The sequence below is a fragment of the Nerophis ophidion genome, linkage group LG08 (genome assembly GCF_033978795.1).
Source record: "Nerophis ophidion isolate RoL-2023_Sa linkage group LG08, RoL_Noph_v1.0, whole genome shotgun sequence".
Classification (NCBI taxonomy): domain Eukaryota; kingdom Metazoa; phylum Chordata; class Actinopteri; order Syngnathiformes; family Syngnathidae; genus Nerophis; species Nerophis ophidion.
In genome coordinates, this window is record NC_084618.1 from 34,294,409 (window position 1) to 34,312,223 (window position 17,815).

The window sequence follows — 17,815 nt, forward strand, 5'->3', positions numbered from 1 at the left end:
GAGCAGGCAGAAGACAGTAGATTTAAGAACTACCACAACGGCTGCGATGGCTGGAGCAGGCTGCAGCAGAAAAGGGTCCCCCAGTCGTCTTGGACTCCATGCCACTGGACCCTGACCCGATTCTGTCAAGGATCGTGTGGTGACTGTCAGTGCACCAGTCTCCCCATGTAAAACAAAGTGACGCACAGGCATCCTTCATAAAGGGATACACTCCTACCAGGAGGATGGTCATACTCATTCGATTGACCGCCGATGATGTTATGGATACCCCCAATTTTCCATCTGAATTGCAGGTGTGTGATTTCTTGTGAGTTCATTTACAGCAGGGGTGTCAAACTCAAATACAGAGTGGGCCAAAATTTAAAACTGATCAAAGCCGCGGGCCAATGTTGAACAAATTAACCTTTTACCAGGGACCCAAACAAGTTTTGCATTGAATATTAAACAAGCAAGGCTTATATAACTTCATAGTCACATGCAAAATCGAGTTTCAAATTATAATAATAATGATTAAAAAATATCAAAGCCATATCAAATAAAAGTGTTGGGGTGAGCGGGGTTTGGTGGTAGCGGGGGTGTATATTGTAGCGTCCCGAAAGAGTTAGTGCTGCAAGGGGTTCTGGGTATTTCTTCTGTTGAGTTTATGTTGTGCAACGGTGCGGATGTTCTCCCGAAATGTGTTTGTCATTCTTGTTTGGTGTGGCACATATTTGTAAAAGTGTTAAAGTTGTTTATATGGGCACCCTCAGTGTGACCCTTATGGCTGTTGATCAAGAATGCTTTGCATTCACTTGTGTGTGTTAAAGCCGCATACTGTATATTATGTGACTGGGCCGGCACGTTGTTTGTATGGCGGAAAAGCAGACGCGACGACAGGCTGTAGAGGACGCTAAAGGCAGTGCCTTCAAGGCACAACCCCAATATTGTAGTCCGGGTGGAAATCGGTAGAAATTTGGAGCAATGGTTTCCCCGGGGGGCTTCACGGTGGTAGAGGGGTTAGTGCGTCTGCCTCACAATACGAAGGTCCTGCAGTCCTGGGTTCAAATCCAGGCTCGGGATCTTTCTGTGTGGAGTTTGCATGTTCTCCCCGTGACTGCGTGGGTTCCCTCCGGGTACTCCGGCTTCCTCCCACTTCCAAAGACATGCACCTGGGGATAGGTTGATTGGCAACACTAAATTGGCCCTAGTGTGTGAATGTGAGTGTGAATGTTGTCTGCCTATCTGTGTTGGCCATGCGATGAGGTGGCGACTTGTCCAGGGTGTACCCTGCCTTCCGCCCGATTGTAGCTGAGATAGGCGCCAGCGCCCCCCACGACCCCAAAAGGGAATAAGCGGTAGAAAATGGATGGATGGATGGATGGGTTTCCCCGGGAGATTTTCGGGAGGGGCACTGTACTTTGGGAGTCTCCCGGGAAAATTGTGAGGGTTGGCAAGTATGAGTATCAGCGGTGAATGCAGTGATACACAGGCATCGCCGCTGTATAATATCGGCGGGCAAGCTCTAATCTTAATTTGATATTACCTCAAGGGCCAAAAGAAATTACACGGCGGGCCAAATTTGGCCCGCGGGCCAGAGTTTGACACCCATGATTTACAGTGTTGGTTTTGTTCTTTGAACAAGGTGATGTTCACGCACTGTTAATTTTGTGCACCAGATGGGAGAGGGGTTAGTGCGTCTGCCTCACAATAAGAAGTTCCTGCAGTCCTGGGTTCAAATCCAGGCTCGGGATCTTTCTGTGTGGAGTTTGCATGTTCTCCCCGTGAATGCGTGGGTTCCCTCCAGGTACTCCGGCTTCCTCCCACCTCCAAAGACATGCACCTGGGGATAGGTTGATTGGCAACACTAAATTGGCCCTAGTGTGTGAATGTGAGTGTGAATGTTGTCCGTCTATCTGTGTTGGCCCTGCGATGAGGTGGCGATTTGTCCAGGGTGTACCCCGCCTGCCGCCCGATTGTAGCTGAGATAGGCGCCAGCGCCCCCCGCAACCCCAAAAGGGAATAAGCGGTAGAAATGGATGAAAGTTAAAAAACATGTAACTTTTTGTCTTGAATTTGAAAAAAACCCAACATTTTATTTTTCACTCAAGAAGGGTTCGGTGGATGCACATATGAAACTGGTAGGGTTCGGTAACTCCAACAAGGTTAAGATCTACTGATTTAGGACCATTATGTGGATGTATATTGGACCATGGATGCGGATTGTATAATACTGACAATCCGCATCCATGCTCTCCATCTCTTCCTAGACACAAAATTATTCTCTACTGTACTGTACTGTGTTGTACTGGATGTTCACCAGACAGGCCTTGAAACTGGAGGCCACTTTATCACATCAACCCCCCAGGAAAAAATAATAGCGTGTCACATGTCTGTTTGGTACAAGCTATGCACTAAACATGCCAGCTACCGTACACATGCATGCGTCACTCGTCCTCATATACGTACATACATGCTAAGGTTTGGTGTCCACTAACTACACTGAAGGCGTAGAAGACAGTTTGGAATCTTTAGGGACAACATTACCTGGAATGAACCCGGGGAAAAGATTGAGACAGCGAGATAAACAGGTAAGCAACAATTTAGCGAGCTTCTACTACTTCCAAACGTGGCTCTGAATGTAGGCGCCGGCGGGAGAAGCGAGGCTTGGCTGAACGTATGATAGATAGGGTCGATAATACTTACACATCAGACGGGGAGAAGGCAATAACTTGGACAGAAAGACCGTTGACAATTGTCTGAAGTGTACTTGGAGGTTGAGCAGCTAATGTTTCCTCGCGTCTACATTGAGTCTTTCCCCGAACAGCGGCGACGCTTCCATAAATACATCCCATGCGTAAATGGCGTTCATTTCTCACATGTTACGTTTCGCTGCTGTTTCTCACTGGCTGGATCCCTTTATCAGCGCCTCCTCGTGCATCCTGCCCGCTCCTCACGCGCACGACACAATAACAATAGAGGGGGGGGGGTCGTGCGCGTCCGTGTCGCGACACTCCTCGGCCAATGGTGGGGCGCGTTTCACAGGCACGGACGCGCTCCGCCAATGGGGAAGCGGCTCTCAGACGGACGCCGCCAGCCAGGGTCTGTCTGGTTCGTGGAGATTGACAGGCCCGCGAGACTGTTTTCTTTAAGGTGGCGCCGCTGAGATTAACGCGACCCCCCGCCCCCAACCTAACCTACATCTACATGGGCGACGAGTGCGGACTGCACAGTGTACATGGGCATGGGGCAAGAAACTCACATTGCACATGCTAGCCTCGATGACGGTTAAAGTCAGTCTCACCTAACGGACAATAAATACCGTATTTCCTTGGATAGCCGCCTGGGCGTTAATTTTAAACTTCTTCTCACTCCTGCGCCTATTCAAGGCATGCGGTAAAAGTAAGCAGGCACTAATAATTTTAAAACCTCTTCTCACCCCTGCGCTTACCAATGGCATGCAGTAAAAATTTAAATAAATAAAAAAATACAATTAATAATAAAAATGTCTGCGGCCTGGTGGTTGGGGACCCCTGCTCTACAAGATGTCATCGCGCCACCTTCACACCATGCTATATGCTATCTGCGTGCCGGCCGGACGCATGCATTTCGCTGCTCACCGTACAAGATTGCAAGGCATACTTGCTCAACAGCCATACTGGTTACACTGAAGTTTGTGATATAAACAACTTTAACACTCTTATTAATATGCGCCACAATGTGAACCCTAACCAAACAAGGATAACAAACACATTTGTGGAGAACATCGGCTCTGTAACACATTATAAACGCAAGATAATTACCCAGAATGCCATGTATCCATGACTCTTGGCTATATTATACACGCGCCCCCAACCCCGCCCACCTCAATCGACACACGGAGGGGGGGTGGGGTTTGGTGCTAGCGGGGTGTATAATATAGCCAAGAGTCATGGATGCATGGCCTTCTGGGTAATTGTTATGGTGCGTTTGTGTTACAGAGCCTATGTTCTCCCAAAAAGTGTTTGTCATTCTTGTTTGGTGTGTGTTCACAGAGTGTGGCGCATATTAGTAAGAGTGTTAAAGTTGTTTTATATCACAACCTTCAGTGTGATCTGTATGGCTGTTGAACAAGACCCCTGGTTTACACATAGTACAACCAAAAAAACTCCGCCATTTTAAAAATGACGACAGGGAAAGCGTCACTGGTGACGTCCTGAATTTGTCCCGGCGGCAATACTAAGCATGCGCTAATAATTTTGGGAAGCGAGTTTGACGGTATACATATCAGTGCGTATATTGCTCCCCATTTTAATGCAAACTGGAACCTACACGGGTTTGCGCTTAACTCATTAAATCCCTACACGACATATAGGAACAAGGTTGCCAGGTGGGAAATGACAATTATCATACTCAAACTTAAAAATATTGTATTTTGATTACCCTCACCCAATTAGACGTTGCTCAGTACCATCAGCCAAGGTTAAACATCACACAACCGTCCGTGAAAAGTATATTATAATATAGTTTTTCCTTTAGATAAACTACTGCTGAATAAAGCTACCACTGGCAGAACAGCGCCCCAAGAGGCGCGTGAGAGAACGCACTACAACAGTCGCAGGCAGGATGTATCCTGCATCCTAATAAAAGGGCTCCAATTATCTTAAGTTGTGAGATTTGGGGAATTATTGATCGTACATACCAGGTGGCATTATTGGACAAATTCAATGATTAAGGCAACATTTTATAGGAAACATTTTTGAGTGTTTGTAGGCTCCAAAAGCTTATTTTTTTTTCTTCAAAAGCCATTTTAGACCAATTTAAATGCCTTAACAGGCTGTCAAATATTACAACTAAACTAAAAGCTTTAGCTCATTGTACAGCACAGCAGATAAGTTATTAATATACTCAATACATGTCAGTTTCATTTTTTTAATTATTGGCTTTAATTACAAAATGGACAATGGTGCTATGTGTGCCAAGTTGAGTTATGTTCAAATAGGCAATACATTTGAGCAATGTAACATCACGTTGAAAAGAATTAGTAGTTTACAAAAAAAAAAAAATTTACAATTGCGTCTTCCTTGTTCCTTCCTTTTTTTTCATATTCTCCATCATTTGACCTTAAGCAAATAAACTTGAACAATGTCTTACTGTAACTGAATCAATCTCATACATTATTAGGTACACCTACAAAACAACTGAAAACAGTTCACTTGAAGACTTTATACACAGACAGCAAAATTATTAAAACAAGATAGACATTCATAAATAACTAGAATAGCACTAAAGGGGAAGGGTGTTGCATAATTAAGATAGTTTTCAGTAGCCTCCTTTAAAGTTATTATTCATAAAAGTAGTATAGGTCAAAAGATTCTATAAACGAGCTGAAGAGCGTTGAAAAAATGCATTCATCATGAAACAAAACAACCACTTGTGTGTAATATAGAATAAGATAAAGCAGAGTGTATTTGCATTACGACATCAGATGACGCAAGGCAAGACATCAACATGTCGTGTGTTCCCTAAACTTTCTGGTTTATTCAGTGTTTGCTGGGCAGAGGAGGCGGACGCTCAGTGTTTACTGGGGGAGCGAGTGTTAAACACTCCTGAAGCCTCTAGCATCGTCTTCCGTCTTGCTGTCTCTTTGGCTACATTATGGTTTAGTCTTCTTAGACGTTCCTGCGAGAAAGAATGTAACAAGTTATTTGAATAATTAGTGTTTTAAAAACAAAAATGTTCATTACTGACCTGAGCGTTCTGTAAAATGTTGTTTACGAGCACAACTCTTCGTCTTGCATTGAGAAGCTTCTTTACATATGGGTCCAGGTCTAGAGCCACTTTTTGATGTTCATTTATCCGGCATAATTCTTGAAATAAAATCAAAACACACATTACCGAAAGAAAAAAATACAGGCTCATCCATTTCAAAAGGTCAGACAAATACCAAATTATACAACATTTTACCCCTAAGAAACAACGCAAATCTTATGAATACATTTCAAATATCCAAATATATGAACACAAGCCCATTTTATTAAAGATAAAGTTTTACAGGCAGAAAAAAAAAAGGTGAAATACCATATTCTCCAGACAATAAGCCGCTACTTATTCCAAAACGCGTTGAACCCAGCAGCTTACAAAATTGTAGCCTGCAGCTAATGAATTGATTTTTCTTTGCTAATGGCCATAATGTTTTGAATACAATTTCAATAGTTTTAATAATACACTGACATAGACAATAAAAAATGGTGTAATTGTTTGTGTTATGGCGCCATCTTTTGGACAAGCTTACTCACTGCACTTGCAGCGGGTTGAAAATGTACCCTGTTTTGTGACTTGAACCGGAGGAAAATCGTCCACAGCATTTCTGCTCTAAATAATTTTCATTCATCACTTCAAGTCACAGTAGTAAGTTATATAATGTAACTAAAAAATTAATACCTACTAAACCGTTCCATGTGTGATCACTGTAGAAGTGTTTCCATGCGTATTTGTTCGTGCTATTGTAATTTATTGTGTCTGTAGTAGGGTTTCCATGCATATTTTTACATGCTAAGGTAATTTATTCCAGCTATCGTTGTTAGCATTGGCAAATATGCCAACATGTTTGGAACTGTCTATATTAGTATTAAATAACTTCCCATGGCATTTGTGGAGGGGGCCGTGGCCTGCGGGCCTACCGCGGAACGGGTGTGCCAGGACAGGCCTTGAAGACAGCGACAGGTGAGTGGATGGCCCAGGTGGGCCTTGTTATCTAATCACCTGTTAGCTTTATTAGCAGCAGCCGGAATGAGACATAGTTGGAGGTGCTGCTGAGCGGACACAGGAGAGAAAGACATTTTGCTGGAAAGCAAAAGCCACTGCACATTTATGAAAATAAAAAAACAGTGTTATACCCTGAATTCTAGGCTCTCCTGGCAGTGTGTGATGGTCCGAAGAACCCACTAGAGAGCAACCTCTACAGCATTATTTTTGTATTGTTTCAGATTCCCAAAAACGTCACTGTGGAGTTATTGAGTCTGTTTAGCTAATTGGTGAGCTAGCTTCTGCAGTTATGGGTCCATGACGATGACTTCTGTTTTGTTTGATCAACCGTTTTTCTGCCACGTTACTGGCATCGTTAGTTAAAGTATGTAAAATAAACATTTACAAATATCTTTCGTACCGATATATATTTGCGGCTTATATTTCGGCGTGACTAGCATATAAAAAAGGTTTTTTTCCTCTGAAATTTGGTTGGTGCGGCTTAAAAACCAGTACACTCTATCTATAGCCCGAAAATATGGTACAAGTCAAATAACTGATTAATTAAATCCAAATAAACAGACTAATTTATTAGGTTGCACAATAACCAAGACAGTATACAGGGGAAAACTTTCAGCAAAAACAAATCAAACAAAAAGTGGGACTTACCAAGTACTAAGTACCACAGTAGTCAGTTCATGACATTCTTGGAAATTATGCTCATTGCAATATTTGATGTGCTAGAATCATACATCTGAAGTCGTTGTATTTGAAGCAAATTACCTGATGCAAGGTTGTCAATGTGTTCTCTCAGTTCCACTTGGCTTTCTCTTTGGATAAAAACACAAATAATGCACAATCCATTGATTACCATTATTACAGTCACCAGCAGGACTCCGTAAAATTCCAAGTTGAATCGAGAATGTTGCAAAAAGGAAAAAGAATTATGAAATATTGAAATTAGTATTCGAATTGAAGTAGAAATTAAATGGATTTCCAATCGGTAATTGTGCTGAATCCAGTTATACATTTTACATATAAATACTACAGCATGTTTTCTATTGACATCTGAGAATAAATCCACATTATATTAAACAAATATTTTACATTTAATAGAACTTCCAATATATAATGGTTGCAAAATACTTTGTTTCCCAGAATGATTAACTCTATTCAAGTACTGCTGGTTTAAAACCACATGACCTAAAGGCACTTCATAGTTTTCACAAAAATGTTCATTTATCAGTATTAGAAGTATAGCAATTCAAAGTGCTTTACAGAAAATTACAAGAAAGAGAAATAATTAAAATTAGTCAGGACACTAGATGTCTGAAGAGTGTCCTGAGCAGTTTGTTACCACAAGTTGCTCATGTGTCTGTTTCTACATTATATATAGACTTGCAGTGTGTATATAAAACATTGCTGAAGTGTTTTGAAGTTGTTTTAAAGGGCTTTGAAGGCTATAACAGTGACTCCATTAGCCGACTTTCCAACAGTTTTTATCATCTTCCAAATTGTTAAAAAAAAATAAAAAATAAAGATGTGTGTTCTTGTCTCTCAATGATTGTCAACGACAGGCAAATTAAAAAAAGAAAAAAAGTGCAGTTCCCTTATAACTAGATGAGCAACTTGTGGTAACAAACTGCTCAGCACACTCTTTAAACTCTTAAGAAAAAATTCTGGAGAGTACAGTACATCCATCCATCCATTATCTACCGCTGTTCTGGGGGGTGATGGAGCCAATCCCAGCTCCACTAGGGCAGAAGGCGGGGTACACCCTAGACAAATCGCCACCTCATTGCAGGGTCAACACAGATAGACAGACAACATGAACAGCCATGAAAAACAATTTTGGAATTATTTGAAACTTTAATGACTTTTTACCAAGTCCCTATTTGAACGATTTCAACGGACGGGAGAAGCGCATGTATATGCCATTTTTACGCCGTTGTCATTTCACTTGCTGTTTTGATCAGAGTTTTTTAATGCCAGTTCTTTTTTTTTTGCATTGAAAGTGCCTTTTTTTTGGTTTAACTGTTTAAAAACAAAACGGTTGTTTGCCCCATGTGCTTGAGTAACCGAATACAGGTCATGTGATGCCACATGTAACCCAGTACTTTGTACTAGCAACCAACACAAACCTGAAGGAGACCACTCTAGTATAATTTAGAGTGCAAATTAGACAGTTTTGGTTAAAAACTGAAAATTCCTGATGACTGGTGAGGACACTTACGGAAAAGTTAATATAGCAGCACATTTGATAATTTTAACCACACAGACTAGCAAAAACATAGCAAACAAATGAGACTATTTTGTTATTGATTGGAACAAAAATGACACAGTCCATCCAACCATCCATTTTCTACCGCTTATTCCCTTTTGGGATGGCGGGGGGCGCTGGCGCCTATCTCAGCTACAATCGGGCGGAAGGCAGGGAACACCCTTGACAAGTCGCCACATCATCGCAGGGCCAACACAGATAGACAGACAACATTCACACTCACATTCACACACTAGGGCCAATTTAGTGTTGCCAATCAACCTATCCCCAGGTGCATGTCTTTGGAAGTGGGAGGAAGCCGGAGTACCCAAAGGAAACCCACGCATTCACAGGGAGAACATGCGAACTCCAAAATTACACAGTTTTAGTCGAAAACTAAGAATTACGGTTGGCTTCTGATGTGATTTTGGTAAACATTAATTCTTAATTACTCTAAAAGGATAGCAGAACGATCGATAATTTTAACTGCACAAACTTAGAACAAACAAATAGGACCATTTTAACAAAGTTTTTGGAAGGCGGCCAACTTTACGATGCCGTAACTTCCGGAAATTGTAAAAATTAATATCATGAAAACAAAGCATCCCAACTTTTACTGCAGCAATTAACACAAACAAATGATGATATTTTGGCTTCATTTAGAGAAAATGTGAATCCCTTGATTCACCTCTCACAAAGCGCATTTGCAGAACCTCACGATTCACTCATCAAAGAACACATGCAGAGCCTCCTCAACATTCACTTGTGTCGAACGTTACAAATCACTTTATTCACTAATCACAGAACGCATGTGTAGCACGTGATTAGTGACTGCACAAGTCTCGCCGTCATCGGTCAACCGTATAAGGCGCATGCATAGAGACTCGCAAATACTACGGAAACAAGTAATCCCATTTAATAACAGTTGCCAAAGTTAATGCTGCACAACTTTCGAGGTAACAGTAATAATTCGACAATTGTAAAAAATTCAAGATAAGTTCACTCCGTCTTAGTAAACTACAGCCGTTGTTCACACTTAATTATAATCAGAGTCTCAGTTAACGACGTTGTAGTTTTTGCCTATCACTCATGTCTCTCTCTCTAACTGTGGGCTCCCTATAATAATATTAATGCAATTTTAATGAGATTTTTATATGGGATAATGAAAATGTATCTATAATAAAGGGTATGTGAGGCAGAGTGGCACAACAGCGCCTGTTGCTGGTTAAAAGTATAGTACATACCGAAGGAAATGCTCACAACTGTTAAAAGATTTTTGAGAGATAATCCTCTAACCAAAGTGGACTCGCCACCATTCAAAGTGTTACAGGATATTACAATAAAGACATTTATAATCCACCTGACTGTCAGTGATGCGTTGATACATCCTACACCTACAGTTTACTGTAGGTGTATGATGGACACACTTACTACATATAAGTGAATTCTCTGGACCAAATAAAAACTAAATGTAAAAAAAACAACCTCGAACACTAGTGCAACATTGCAATAAGATTTTAACAGTGCAATATCAAATAAAATAACTAATATAACAGAGGAAAGCTGGCTCACACAGACCCTAATTCAATCAGTTCATTTCCTGACTCACAGACGTTGATGGCCTCGCTCCCAATGACCAGTGAGTGAGTCTCAATGAATCATTATCGATGGTTTAATAATGAAGGATTATTCAGTGGGACCCAGCGTTCGCTTAGTAGTTCTTTCACCCAGTGTCTTTGATCCAGTGAGTCGACGTTAGGCATCCGTAGCAACAACCCCAGGCAAGAAGCGGAAAGGAGAGTTGATTTGAAGCAATAAACCTATTTGTTGCAATTTCAATGGGACAAATACATTGATTAATTCACAGTAAGACTAACAGGGGTATAATTAATAACATATTGTATGGTTTATTTTCTTAATTTGGCTAGTACGGCAGGGGCGAGTAACTGGCCGAGTTAATGGCGACGACAACTTGGTGAATGCTGATTCAGTAAAAAAAACGTGCAACTTTTGAACAATTCGTTCACTGGAAAACAGCACAGTCAATCATTTAAACCAGAGCTCCCCAACGGTTTAATGTCCACCCATCCATCCATCCATTTTCTACCGCTTGTCCCTTTCGGGGTCAATCCATCGATCCATTTTCTACCTTTTATTCCCTTTGGGGTCGCTGGAGCCTATCTCAGCTACAATCGGGCGGAAGGCGGTGCACACCCTGGACAAGTCTCCACCTCATCACAAGGCCAACACAGATAGACAACATTCACACAGTAGGGCCAATTTTGTGTTGCCAATCAACCTATCTCCAGGTGCATGTGTTTGGAAGTGGGAGGAAGCCGGAGTACCCGGAGGGAACCCACGCAGTCACGGGGACAACATGCAAACTCCGCACAGAAAGAGCCCGAGCCCGGGACTGAATTCAGTTCGTATTGTGAGGCAGACGCAGTAACCACTCTACCACCGTGCTGCCACCGGTTTAACATACCGTATTTCATTGAATTGCCGCCGGGGCGCTAATTAATTTAAAACCGCTTCTCACTCCTGCGCTTAACAAAGGCATGCAGTAAAAGTAAGCATGCGCTAATTATTTTAAAACCTCTTCTCACTCCGGCACTTACCAAAGGTATGCCGTAAAAATGTGAGTGTCGTGTAAGCTTGGACCTTAAATCCTACTGAATAGCTCTTAATCTTCTTCCCTTTATGCGATTTCAAATTACCGGTATTGAAATCAGCCTCCTCCATTTTGAAAACGAGGACAGGGGAAGTGTCACTCGTGACGTCACGAGTTTGACCTGGCGGTAATACTAAGCATGCGCTAATTATTTTGGGAAGCAAGTTTGACCCGGCAGTAATTCAAGGCAGGCCCATACTATATGCCCTGCGGCAATTCAAGGAAATACGGTACGCATCATTTTCATGGACCGGCTTTCTGCGTGTGGCAGATTAATACAGCAAAAAAAAAATTAGACTTTGGCCAAAGTAGTCTATCCATCCATTTTCTTTTGGGGTCACGGAGGGTGCGGAAGCCTATCTCAGCTGCATTCGGGTGGGACCAGTGGTTCTCAAACTTTTTTCAGTGATGAACCCTGAGTGAACATTTTTTTAATTCAAGTACCTCCTAATCACAGCAAAGCATTTTTGGTTGAAAGAAACAGATGAAGAAGTAAAATACAGCACTATGTCACCACTTTCTGATTTATTAAATTGTACAACAGTGCAAAATATTGCTCATTTGTAGTGGTCTTTCTTGAAGTATTTGGAAAAAAAGATGTAAAAATAACTGAAAACTTGTTGAAAAATAAACAAGTGATTCAATTATAAATAAAGATTTCTACACATAGAAGTAATCATTAACTTAAAGTGCCCTTTTTAGGGATTGTAATAGAGATCCATCTGGATTAATCCACAATAAAGTTCACAACTTTTGGTGCTGATAAAAAAGTCCTGCCTTTACCGGAAGTCGCAGACAATGACGTCACAAGGGTGAGGGCTCCTCACATCGGTTATAATGGGAGCCTCCAACAAAAAGAGGTATTCGGACCGAGAAAACGACAATTTCTCCATTAATTTGAGCGAGGATGAAAGATTTGTGGATGATGATATTGATAGCGAAGGACTAGAAAAAATAAAGTTAAAAAAAAAAAAAAGGCGATTGCATTCGGACGGATTCAGATGTTTTTAGACACATTTACTAGGATAATTCCTGGAAATCCCTTTTCTTTCTATTGTGTTGCTAGTGTTTTAGTGAGATTAAATAGTACCTAATAGTCGGAAGGGTGTGTCCACGGGTGTCTTGAGGCCAGTGTCTGAGGGAAGCCACGGCAGATACAAGAACGGCGCAAACTCCACAGATCTCCGGTAAGAGGCGACTTTTTAACACAATTTTCTCACCGAAACCTACCAGTTGACAAGCGGTCGGGATCCATGTTCGCTTGACCGCTCTGATTCATAGTAAAGCTTCACCTCCAGGAATTTTAAACAAGGAATCACCGTCTGTTTGTATGGCTAAAGGCTAAAGCTTCCCAACTCCAACTTTCTACTTTGACTTCTCCATTATTAATTGAACAAATTGCATAAGATTCAGCAACACAGATGTGCAGAATACTGTTTGATTGCGCGATGAAAAGAAACGACTTTTAGCCGCAAGTGGTGCCGCGCTAATATTTCCTGTCAGTCCGTGACGTCACGCGCACGCGTCATCATTCCGCGACGTTTTAAACAAGAAACACCGCGGGAAATTTAAAATTGCAATTTAGTAAACTAAACCGGCCGTATTGGCATGTGTTGCAATGTTAAGATTTCATCATTGATATATAAACTATCAGACTGTGTGGTCGGTAGTAGTGGGTTTCAGTAGGCCTTTAAGTCAGAGAAAATGCGGTAGTTTATAAATGAATGTTTCTGTGCGGCCCAGTAGCAAATGCATCCTGGACCGGTACAGGTCCCCGGACCGGTGGTTGGGGACCACTGACTTAAACAGCACAAACCAGCTAAAATGAATGACATCATTTTTGGTTTACTTTGGACACATGCAGGTGACGGCTGACCTTTGGACAATAAAATAATCTTTAATAACTCAAACAATAACAATTTGCATGTTCTCCTCGTGAATGCGTGGGTTCCCCCCGGGTACTCCGGCTTCCTCCCACCTCCAAAGACATGCACCTGGGGATAGGTTGATTGGCAACACTAAATTGGCCCTAGTGTGTGAATGTGAGTGTGAATGTTGTCTGTCTATCTTTGTTGGCCCTGCGATGAGGTGGCGACTTGTCCAGGGTTTACACCGCCTTCCGCCCGATTGTAGCAGAGATAGGCGCCAGCGCCCCCCGCGACCCCAAAAGGGAATAAGCGGTAGGAAAATAGATGGAACTCAAACAAAACCAACCTCACAAACAACGTCACAAACCCAGCACAAATGAGACTATTTTTAACATAGTTTTTGCCAGTGTCGGTGTAATTTGTATTTAATTTTAGTGTTTCTAAATTATATTTAGTATCAAAGCCAAAACGTGATGAATTGTAATGTATTTCTTAACATGGCTAAAAGAAAATGATCTTCATTGCAATAAATATATTCTAATTCAAAATGAAATTGGGCAAAGCCAATTCATCCAGCCATCCATCTTCTTCCGTTTATCCGAGGTCGGGTCGCGGGGGCAACCGCCTAAGCAGGGAAACCCAGACTTCCCTCTCTCCAGCCACTTCGTCTAGCTCTTCCCGGGGGATCCCAAGGCGTTCCCAGGCCAGCCGGGAGACATAGTCTTCCCAACGTGTCCTGGGTCTTCCCCGTGGCCTCCTACCGGTTGGACGTGCCCTAATCACCTCCCTAGGGAGGCGTTCGGGTGGCATCCTGACCAGATGCCCGAACCACCTCATCTGGCTCCTCTCGATGTGAAGGAGCAGCGGCTTTACTTTGAGTTCCTCCCGGATGGCAGAGCTTCTCACCCTATCTCTAAGGGACGCACCGATCCGCCTGTCGATCTCACGATCCACTCTTCCCTCACTCGTGAACAAGACTCCTAGGTACTAATTCAATTTTAAATTAATGTAAAATGACATGTGGAAAAGTTATGACAACAATCTTTTCGTTTTTGAAAGGCAAAACATCAAGTTGCCATAACTTTTCCACATTACGAAACAAGATGTCATTGGGAGTGGCAATTGAGGTAAATAGACAATTGTGTTGAGCTTTGTACTTGTGTTCTTTCTTCCACTCCTTGTAAAGTCCATCCAAGGGCTGTGTGGATGGCTATGGGTCCTCCATTATTTACCTGGCGGATTGGCTTCGTTGCAGTGATCAGGTGCACATTGTCTGACCCGATTAACACTAGGGGGCGTGCATTGGAGAAAGGTTGCAACGAAATCCCACGTAGATGTGTATACTTCTTCTGAAGTCTCTGAACTGGGTAGGTCTGCTCCATCAGATCCAGACCTTGTGCAGTAAACGCACCTTGCACTTTGTACCGTTTCCCTGGGTTCTTTATTGGGGAGATCTCAAAGTCACCTGTTAAACCCTTGAGGTGGGTAAGGTCTGTGCGCACGGTGCGCAGGGCAAGAATTTCATGTTGGCCAGGCAAGTGTAGATGTTGGGCTGCGTCAGGTAAAATCATAGTTCGTTGAGCCCCATCATCTAAGACAGCAAATGTCTCCATTGTTTTTAAATTATGGTGCAGCAGTACAGGGACAACTTTCAGGAGCACTCTACTTGAGGTGATGCTGGGAGTCAAATAGACACGACTCTCGGTGGGAGTCATCTGGGTGTCTTCAGTATACCTTTGAGCTACATTGTGGAGAATTTGGAGGTGGATACCATTGCAATCGCTGCAGGGCTTCTTGAGAGTACATGCGTCAGGTGCATGAGCACGTGCACATCTCCAACATCGTACTTCTTCTACTATCCATTTATCCAGGTGCGCCGCAGAATGTTTTCTGATCTGTTGACAGCGACTAATATAGTGTTCCTTGCTTTTGCAGAAGAGACAATGCATTTTGTTAGTTTTGTTGGTCTCAGCAGGAGCGTGCTTAATGGAGGCACCCTGTCGTGTTGGCGCTGCTCCAAGATATACAGCTGTAGCTTGACTTTTGACCTTGAAGGGACCCCTTTCTGTTGTGCTCCCCGAGGGCTTCTCCTGTTGATAGCGTTGCACCAATCTGCTGGAGAGGCGCTGCTGTTGTGCTTAGCCTTGAAGTCATCCATTTAGGTCCTGCAGGTTGTAGGGGTGTAGAATTTCCCTTGTAACTGTAGATGACTCGACTTACTGCTAAACTCCGCCAATGTGAGAGCAAACAACGGCGACGACAACAGCTGATGGAACAGATATCTTCCTTCCTCATGGAAGAAGAAATGGATGGAAATGACCTTCACAATGAGCCTTCACCAGCACAACCTCCTTCAGTGAGCGACAGTTGTGCTGCAATTTACATTTCACATCCTCACTCACCGGAATCAGTAACAAAGCAACTGAACTTTGTAAAGAATCCACTTGAGGGATGTATAACAGCAAGCACACATTCAGTGTCAGGGAATGAAACTAATAAAGTGGACATCATTCCCGCAGCTGCACGTGAGAGAGCTGGTTCCCCACTTACATTAACACAAGCATTCACACCACAATGCCCAAGCTCCTCCTCCTCTGTTGCTTCATATGGAATGGTGTCTCCTGCTGTACATCAGGAACAACTCCCCAGCAAAGGCACATGTTTACTACAACTCAAGGGCCCTCCTCAGAACTGTGGCAAATCCAGAGAATGCATCCAACCAGCCAATCAACTCACTACAGCAACCTATACACCTGCAGTTACTTCTTACAACCCCCCGAATGTGCTCAGTCATCCCTTTCCACCTGCAATACCTGACGCTTACTCAGGTGCAAACGTAATTTCATCACCTCCCAGGGCTCACGGCACTAACACCTCAGTAACCATTATACACTTCACCACTAGAGGGTAGCATGCCCACAGTCGATCAGCCACAGATGCTGTCAAATCACAATGTTCCCCCATTACCCACTAACTTGACACAACCCTCAACTGACGGGGTGCCACAACCTAAAATTCCAGATTTTACTGCAGATAGTGAAAGAGAGTTGGCTAACCTCAAGCTTGCTCTTTGTAACCTACTCGAAGCCCATACAGACTTAAGTGAAAATTACAAATATCATGTGTTCTTCCCGTGAATGCGTGGGTTCCCTCCGGGTACTCCGGCTTCCTCCCACTTCCAAAGACATGCACCTGGGGATAGGTTGATTGGCAACACTAAATTGGCCCTAGTGTGTGAATGTGAGTGTAAATGTCTGTCTATCTGTGTTGGCCCTGCGATGAGGTGGCGACTTGTCCAGGGTGTACCCTGCCTTCCGCCAGATTGTAGCTGAGATAGGCGCCAGCGCCCCCCGCGACCCCAAAAGGGAATAAGCGGTAGAAAATGGATGGATGGATGGATGGATGTGCTACTTGAAGATCTCAAGTTTCCAGAAGCACAAATGATAGGTCAGTAGTGCCGCCACCATCCATACCCATATACAGCCACCATGCAAGCTTTGCAGTTCCAGTATGGACAGCCACATCAGCTTGCTCAAAGCGAAATAGCAGCCATTCTGACCTCCCCGGTTGTCAAGCCGACTGATGCCCGCACCTTTCAGAGCTTTGCTCTGCCTGTCTATCTGTGTTGGCCCTGCGATGAGGTAGCGACTTGTCCAGGGTTCACACAGCCTTCCGCCCGATTGTAGCAGAGATAGGCGCCAGCGCCCCCCGCGACCCCAAAAGGGAATAAGCGGTAGGAAAATAGATGGAACTCAAACAAAACCAACCTCACAAATAACGTCACAAACCCAGCACAAATTAGACTATTTTTAACATAGTTTTTGCCAGTGTCGATGTAATTTGTATTTAATTTTAGTGTTTCTAAATTATGTTTAGTATCAAAGCCAAAACGTGATGAATTGTAATGTATTTCTTAACGTGGCTAAAAGAAAAGTATCTTCATTGCAATAAATATATTCTAATTCAAAATGGTATTGGGCGAAGCCAATTCAATTTTAAATTAATTTAAAATGACAAATTCGGAATTTGTTACAAGCCTGGTCACGAGACTTGTAGTTGTAGCTTCCTAGCTAACTAGTTAGCATTGATGTGATGCGATGGCGACGATGCCCCGACGTCGAAAGCAAAGGACACAACATGGCGCATATTCACCTGACCGAGTGCACATGCAGGTCCAGCTGCTGAACGGCTGGTTGTAAGACGTTATACATCCCCTCTGCAATTGCATCTTTGCCTGAGGAATCGTCAACAACAGCCCCAGACGCCATCTTTTCATGGGCGCTTTGCCGGAAATGACGTTTTTGTGACGTACGT

The 17,815-nt window shown here is 42.9% G+C and overlaps 2 protein-coding genes across 3 annotated transcripts in view; both read right to left on the reverse strand.

Moving 5' to 3' along the window:
- Nucleotides 1-2,953, reverse strand: part of smad10a (SMAD family member 10a) — an 88,108-nt gene extending 85,155 nt beyond the window's left edge. The window contains exon 1 of one of the 2 annotated variants that reach the window (XM_061908356.1): nt 2,683-2,953. In XM_061908356.1, the coding sequence (XP_061764340.1) occupies nt 2,683-2,686 (4 nt within the window). In that variant the 5' untranslated portion in view covers nt 2,687-2,953. The remainder of the gene's footprint in view (nt 1-2,682) is intronic. The other variant, XM_061908357.1, reaches the window with a different exon arrangement.
- A 1,920-nt stretch (nt 2,954-4,873) lies between these two features.
- snapin (SNAP associated protein) lies at nt 4,874-17,812 on the reverse strand. Its single transcript, XM_061908359.1, has 4 exons — nt 17,654-17,812; nt 7,486-7,532; nt 5,707-5,825; nt 4,874-5,637 (listed from the first exon to the last, which is right to left on the reverse strand). Exons 1-4 carry the CDS (start codon nt 17,767-17,769, stop codon nt 5,530-5,532), a joined length of 390 nt encoding a protein of 129 aa, XP_061764343.1. The 5' UTR covers nt 17,770-17,812; the 3' UTR covers nt 4,874-5,529.
- Between the last annotated feature and the right edge of the window lie 3 nt (nt 17,813-17,815).

Coding starts and splice junctions, on each gene's coding strand:
- snapin (XM_061908359.1), bottom strand. CDS start 17,769: ATGGCGTCTGGGGCTGTTGTTGACGATTCCTCAGGCAAAGATGCAATT. Junction 7,533..17,653: donor CTGCATGTGCACTCGGTCAG/GTGAATATGCGC, acceptor TTTTATCCAAAG/AGAAAGCCAAGTGGAACTGA. Junction 5,826..7,485: donor CATTGACAACCTTGCATCAG/GTAATTTGCTTC, acceptor TTTTATTTCAAG/AATTATGCCGGATAAATGAA.